This window comes from Plutella xylostella, chromosome 13 (genome assembly GCF_932276165.1).
Source record: "Plutella xylostella chromosome 13, ilPluXylo3.1, whole genome shotgun sequence".
NCBI classification, from domain to species: Eukaryota; Metazoa; Arthropoda; class Insecta; order Lepidoptera; family Plutellidae; genus Plutella; species Plutella xylostella.
In genome coordinates, this window is record NC_063993.1 from 3729141 (window position 1) to 3736534 (window position 7394).

At 33.1% G+C, this 7394-nt stretch overlaps 1 protein-coding gene across 5 annotated transcripts; it reads left to right on the forward strand.

Annotated features, from left to right (window-relative positions):
- Nucleotides 1-1534: 1534 nt before the first annotated feature.
- LOC105387768 (histidine-rich glycoprotein) lies at nt 1535-6466 on the forward strand. Of its 5 annotated transcripts, none has more exons than XM_048625155.1 (11): nt 1537-1630; nt 1805-1866; nt 2015-2033; nt 2145-2198; nt 2487-2504; nt 2966-2983; nt 3162-3215; nt 3495-3512; nt 3985-4038; nt 4345-4371; nt 6286-6466. In XM_048625155.1, the coding sequence occupies exons 2-11, from the start codon at nt 1808-1810 to the stop codon at nt 6301-6303; spliced, it is 339 nt and encodes a 112-aa protein (XP_048481112.1). In that variant the 5' UTR covers nt 1537-1630; nt 1805-1807; the 3' UTR covers nt 6304-6466. The 5 variants fall into 5 exon arrangements, with proteins under 5 accessions (XP_048481116.1, XP_048481115.1, XP_048481112.1 ...); XM_048625156.1 differs by having other exon boundaries at nt 1614-1634; XM_048625158.1 differs by lacking the exon at nt 3495-3512 and having other exon boundaries at nt 1536-1630.
- The last annotated feature ends 928 nt before the right edge of the window (nt 6467-7394 follow it).

Consider the following 7394-nt stretch of genomic DNA (forward strand, 5'->3'; position numbering starts at 1 on the left):
GACTTTAATAACAGAACGCTGTGCCCTTTCTACTTCTATCATTGCAGTCTTGTCAGCTCCTCCCCACACAGAAATACAATAAGTGAGTACAGATTCACAAATTGCTGTGTAAATAGTTTTTAAAAGTTGAGTGTCTGCTGAATTGCGAAGTTGCCTCATTATATTTATTACTTTAGGGTTCAATCGACTGTACATAATGCCTTCCCCTACAACCCATTTAAAGGAATACATCGATTTCTCAATCATCCTGTATACTATACTATAGCTATGCAATTATTTAAATCAAGTTCAAATCAAACTGTAACAGTTTGATTTACCGTCGGAATGGATCCCGATAAATTCGGTTTTCAAGAGGTTTATTCGTTTACGTAAACTTTGAGATTGGCTCTAACAAGGCTAGCAGAGAGCTCCGGTGATTTCAACTCTTAAAATCCAATTTAAATGCATTCCTCTGTGCCGCAGGGCTCGCCGATACGCCCCCGGGCCCAATTAACTTATTCATCCTTAACATTTCATTGCTCAACTTGGATACTTTTGCACTTTTGTTGAGAGAATTTCTGAACTGATTTTCGACGGAACTACGTTCGCGTTTGGAAATTGATGAAAGCTCTTTGCGTTGTATGAACTTACCTGGAAATTAAATTGATGGTTATGATGTTTTTTTTTTTATTATTCGTATCGACTATCTCTATGCAGTATACCTAGATATGCTGCAAATTTTATGTATAAGAAATACAACATTAGTATACCAACCTATTATAATTGTGATTGCATTTTTTATTGTATTTAAAATCGCTTCCTATATACATACTAGGTATGGTTAAGTATACAGTAAACAGCGCTCAGGTAGCCCGCCAAAGCAAGCAAAGGCACGACTTTTAATTTTAAATTACAAGTTCAAAAGCGAAAGACCTTTCGCACTAAGAATTGTTGCAAAGTGTAATGGGTTCAGGTGAAATTAACGCAGAAAAATAGGAAAAGTTGGAACGAGTTTCTAGCTACGCTTTTTTTTCAACAAACTCTGGTTGTGATTGTAAACTGCTGAATTTATAATGCCATTTTCGAAGTCCACTTCATCAGAAAGTTTTAAACGGGTTCACAATTTTATTTGCATCTAATATTGAAGGTGAAATTCACTTTGGATAAGTTGCTGTGACGCCTAAAGAAGATGGGCTTCAATCTGTACTTACTTGCCTACGTATATAATTTACACCAATAAATTTGAATAAGAGGTTCTGGAGTTTTTTTCTGTTTAGTATATTTTTTATTTCTACCTACCTAATCAAATAAGTAGTTACTTTGTATCTTGACAAAAATCAATATGTTTTTATCTTGTAATAGTTATGAGTACCTAATTTAGTAATTTAATAAATTAATAATGAGTTAGTTGCAGTCACTGCACTAATGAATCACGTTTAACTTTGTAATGGAAGTTTATGCTTGTGTCTAAAAGATAAATAAATTTTATAAAAATATTCCTGTATAAGTACATGTTTAAAGAGGGCAAGTGTCATAAACAATACATACTTTTGATAAGAGAAAGCAAACAAATTGCCCTATAAATAGAAGCCAGATTCATATGTATGCAAGTAGTTAATGTTGTATTGTTTGGAAAACAACTGACTTTGTGGTAAGTAAGTGGTGTTTGTTATAAGTTTTTTTAATTACCATGGCGTCTTTTTTTACGAGAATTCCAAGTGTGTTAAATTATTCGCGGATCGCGATAGCAGCATGGTTGCCAAAACAAAAATAAAACAATGTGTGTTGATTGTGTGTGTAGCTAAGTATTACATACTTGTTACAGAAAATGAAGACGGTATTCCTCCTCGCCCTGGTGTTGTGTGTGGCGGTGGTGCACTGCCGCCCGTGAGTACCTACTACTTACTAAACATCTAGTAACTACTAGAAAGAGTAGAAATAAGAATCCAATTACTACTTAATTATTAATATTTTGAAAATACTTTATTCTTATACTTACTTTATACTTTTACTAATTAATTTTGTCTTTCCACAGGTCCGTGGATGAATCATCGGTAAGTACCTAACATTATTTACTTTATTGAAGAAAAAAATATGATGGGTTATACTTATGTATAAGACATTATGTTCTTTTAAGTCTTATAACTAACTGAAATCTATTTCAGGGTCACGAAGGACACCACCACCATCACAATAAGGGCCATTCATCATCGGAAGAGGTAAATATCATAAAATGTACTGTAATGTCGAGTTGCAAAAAGCAACTTTAAGCTAATGTCGGTATTATATATATGTCTGTCTCTTACTATCCGTATATTGTCGAAGCAAGGCAGCAATACATTTTATGTCTAGATTAGCTTAGAGTTCCTTTGTGCAAATCAGCGTATATGCCCTGAACTTGGAAATCGGATCTCCCCCTATCACTATAACATAACATCGGCACCGGTCATCTGAAATTTAAATAGTCAAAAATTATTATAATAAATTGTTTCTTTTGTTTATTTCAGGAACACAAACACGGTGATGTAAGTACTTGCATATGTACATAACAATAAAAAAAACACCTTATGATTCAGATTAACAATATACAAACAAGATAGTGTGTCACATACAAAAACAAAGCAAAAAACTGTCCGCATTTTGTTTACTGTTAAACCATAATGTCAACCATTGTGCCAATGAATAAAGTCACCAATCTCCCAAAATAAGAGGTGGCAGAAGGGGGGTTTTATTTGTCGAGGTGTTTTGCAGTGACACCCAATTTTCGTATATTGTTAATCTAAGCTTTCAAAAGTAAATATTATTTTAACATTCAAAAACTTATTTACTTAAGTATGGTTATTTAACCTGCAGTAAAGAAAAGGGTAATATGCTCGTTTCTCCTTAACTATCAAAACTCCAACTCAGTATCTATAAACGTTAGGTTAATTTCTGAATTCCTGAATAAATATTATAACACTTAAATTCTTTATTTTCTTTATTTCAGGAACACAAACACGGTGATGTAAGTACTTACATAAGTATATAATAATAGGTTAGGTTAGTTGCAGCAAATGCAGATCAATCAAGAGCGAGAACATTTTCTCACTAAAATAATAAAAACATTATTAGTATTTCACTCTGTTTAATATTTTACATGATTCCACAGCCTATATTTATCCTAATATTATTTAAAATTGCAGCGTCATGATGGGCACCATCACCACCACAACAGAGGACATGGCTCATCGGAAGAGGTGAGAATTGTTCGCCTCTTCATCATCAACATATAATAATATCATAATCACTCACCATCTAATGAAAAAGTTCCACCTGCTATCGACGACGTTCCATAATTATGTCTTTGGAACTTTTCATTCGGACTCGCTGCCGTGCCCCTGAGGTCCACGTGAACTAAGATTTTGGCAGAATATATATATGCACCCATGTTTGCTATTTTCCTCAAATTGATATGTTGTTATTAACAAGTACGTCATACATAATATAATTAATCTATTCCCTTTCTTGCATTTCAGAAACACACCCATGAAGAAGTAAGTACCTACCCATAAAATAGTATTTATAGGTAGTTAGTTATAAGATTGAAAATATGATTATATATTTTTATTTGATCAACGGACATTATAATTATTATTTTAATTTGTGATAAAAAACTTTCCGTCTAATTTTGTTTAGGTATAGGTATAAACATAAATACACTCACGGGCAATGAAAAGGTTCCACTGAGAAGAGCACCAAATTACTCATAAACGGAAAAAGCTAGCTTAATGGATCCTTCAGCAACATTGAAGTACATTTTAATCAGGATATTACCACTTAAAACGGTAATATTTTTTCCAAATATAAAATTACATGTTTCAAAAAATTGGGGTTGTTTGGTGTCGGCATTTTGTGAGTGGGACGTTTTCATTGCCCGTGAGTGTAATAATATAGCCTGAGCTACCGGTGATTTTTGTTTTTTTATCGCTGTAAGTGGCCTGCCTAATAAACTGCATTAATTTTCAGGGTCACGAGGGCCATCACCACCACCACAACAAGGGACATTCGTCTTCAGAAGAGGTATTTTTTTAAATTAACAAACCATAAAATCCTTTTCCTAAAGTCACACTAGAAAAACACAAGACCAGACCAGACTATGTTTTGTGATTTTGTCACTGGGAAGAGCTATGAACTAATCAGATTATTATAAATATTATTTTTAAATAAAAAGTTCTAAGTTTTTTAAAAATTAATATTTAAGGCAGACAAGATTTTAATGTAACATAACTAAGTTCGTAATATACTTACGTATCGACTGAAATTTTAAACAACATGAAATATAATTTTTTAACATTTAACTGATCCAACTCTATATTTATTTTTCAGAAACACACCCATGAACACGAAGCTAAGGTTAGTAACACCATGAACAACGTCCTATACTTTATAGATTGAAATGAGGCCTTGTAATAACTCTTATTTCTTATGCCTAGATTTTTGATTCCATTCCATTTTTTGTTCCCAGATCTTATGAAATTTAGTAAAATTATACCTCTGTTCAAAAGTGGGGATATGGAGGACCCTGCAAATTTCAGGCCTGTCTCGGTTCTTCCAGTTTTGAGTAAAATATTTGAGAGGGTCATACTCAGTCAGATGCTTTTGCATTTCAATGATGCTCGATTGTTTCATAGCCAGCAGTATGGTTTTACAAAAGGCAAATCAACAGCCGATGCCGGTACTGCGTTGATTAAGCACATATTTGACGCCTGGGAAGACCATCACGATGCTATTGGAGTCTTCTGTGATCTGTCGAAGGCGTTTGATTGTGTAGACCATCAGACTTTAATTTCGAAACTTAGATACTATGGAATAGGAGGAAAGGCTTTAGATTTGATATCTTCATATTTAGACAAGAGACAACAAAGGGTCGATATTAACAATACTAAATCACAGGGGGCTCATGTAAAAATAGGCGTCCCTCAAGGATCTATTCTAGGACCATTTTTATTCCTCATTTATATTAATGACTTGCCTTTTATGGTTGAAAAATTGACTAATATAGTTTTATTTGCTGACGATACTTCTTTGCTTTTTAAAGTTAAAAGAAGAGAAAATAATTTTAATGAAATTAATTCAATTCTATCTGACATACACGATTGGTTTACCGTTAATAATCTTCTATTGAATTCTAAGAAAACGAAATGTATTAAATTTACACTGCCGAATGTTAGACAATGCGATACTAACATTATTCTAGATGGGAATAAATTGGACCTAGTTAATGATACTGTCTTTCTTGGGATGACTATAGATTCAAAGTTACAGTGGGGACCTCACATTGAAAAATTGTCTGGAAGGTTGAGCTCCGCAGCTTTTGCTGTACGGAAAATTAGACAGCTGACCGACGTTGAAACCGCCAGATTAGTTTACTTTAGTTATTTCCACAGCTTATTATCGTATGGCATTTTGCTTTGGGGTAGAGCAGCTGATATTGAAACTATATTTGTATTACAGAAAAGAGCCATCCGCTCTATATACAAACTTGGTTCCAGGGATTCATTGAGAGAACTATTTAAAGAAATTAACATCCTTACAGTTCCATGTCAGTTCATTTTTTCCAATTTAATGTATGTACGAAAGAATATTTCAACTTTTGATACAATTGGCAGTAATCATGACATTAATACTAGGAACAAGCATAAGCTGGCTTTTCCAGCGATGCGTCTGGCGAAAGTTAATAAATCGTTTTTAGGGTACTGTATTAGATTTTATAATAAGCTTCCAGCAGAAGTTGCTCAAATGTCAGAGAATAAGTTTAAGTGTTACATTAAAGAGAAACTCAGTAAAAAAGCTTATTATAAAATTGATGATTACTTAGAGGACGTTAATGCATGGCTGTGATAAGTAGTTAGCTCTGCTCATATTATTATAATAATAATTATTAAGCTTATATGTATTGTATACCAACTAGTTTTAAGTCTTTTTTTGAAAAGATGGCTCAGGAGTTTCTTGCCTCCGTTCTTCTCCTTAGACAGAAAGAGCCCCCCCTTATCCGAACGGAGAGTAATTTGTAAAAATTGACGTTCATCAGAAAATTTTATATTTGTACGATGAATAAAAAATTTTGAGTTTGAGTTTGAGTTTGAATAAAAATAGTCATATAGTATTGATTTGACACTAATTACTATACGTAAACATTTACGTAGTGTACAGTCTATACAATTGGAATCCAAAAATCGATGTCAATACAAGTTTTCGATATCGTTACTTTTGGTTACTAGCGAACTGAAAAAGAGTCCAAAAGTAACAATATTTTTTGTTTTACAGACTGAGGACAAAGCTTAAATCCCGGAGATCGAAGAAGATTACGAAGAGTTTGAACAGAAGAATTGAAAGAAAAATTCAAAATTAAGAATTTTAAGACCAACATGCAGATTTTTGGTTATCTGACAAATACATTCTAAAATTAAACGCGATAGACTGAATTAAATTAGGTATACAAAGGCTAGATTTTGTTTTATTATTACCCGACTATTTTACTCTACCTTACCTCATTAACACTATGTAGGTTTAAATATTTTTTATGCAGGTAGGTAATATTGTATCTAGTCACAATGTAGAGACTAGTGTTGCCACGAATAGTGATTTGGCCGAATACCGAATACCGAATATTCGGCCGGCACTCTCAGCCGAATACCGAATATTCGGCCACCGAATATTCGGCAGGTGATCCAGTATAATTCAATAAGTTGAAGTTTTATTTAAAGAGTGTTCTTCTTAATCTTACGGCAGATCCGTACAACTGGTGGTCAACCAACTCGAATCAGTAGCCAAACCTTATATATTTTGTTCAAAAATACCTGTGTCTCAGTAGTAGGTAATAGTAGGTATTGTATATTTTTATTTTATGAAAAAGCGCAATTGTCTCTTATGAACAAATGCCGAAATACTTGTCTATATTCATCACAATTTGCCTTTAATTGATTTTAAATATTCAAAATACATATTTTGAATTCAGATTTTTGCAATTAATGATTGTTTGATAGTTAAATGTTTCGATCAAATAGTTTTTTATTCCCTTTTGTAAGATATTTGCTATTTTTTTAAGTATTCGGTATTCGGCCGAATACTACTTACTATTCGGCCGAATACCGAATACTGAAAAAACTGGCCGAATAGGCCGAATACCGAATAGTTGCCGAATATTCGTGGCATCTCTAGTAGAGACGTTTAGGTAGAGATGCCACGAATATTCGGCAAGTATTCGGTATTCGGCCTATTCGGCCAGTTTTTTCAGTACATTCTGTATTCGGCCGAATAGTAAGTAGTATTCGGCCGAATACCGAATACTTAAAAAAGTAGCAAATATCTTACAAAAAGGGAATAAAAACTATTTAATCGAAACATTTAACTATCAAAAAATTATTAATTGCCTG

What these genes read in the sequence shown, in the direction of transcription:
- LOC105387768 (XM_048625155.1), top strand. Translation starts at nt 1,808, where the DNA reads ATGAAGACGGTATTCCTCCTCGCCCTGGTGTTGTGTGTGGCGGTGGTG. An exon ending in GACATTCGTCTTCAGAAGAG is followed by an intron (nt 4,039 to 4,344) that starts GTATTTTTTTAA and finishes TTTATTTTTCAG; the next exon opens with AAACACACCCATGAACACGA.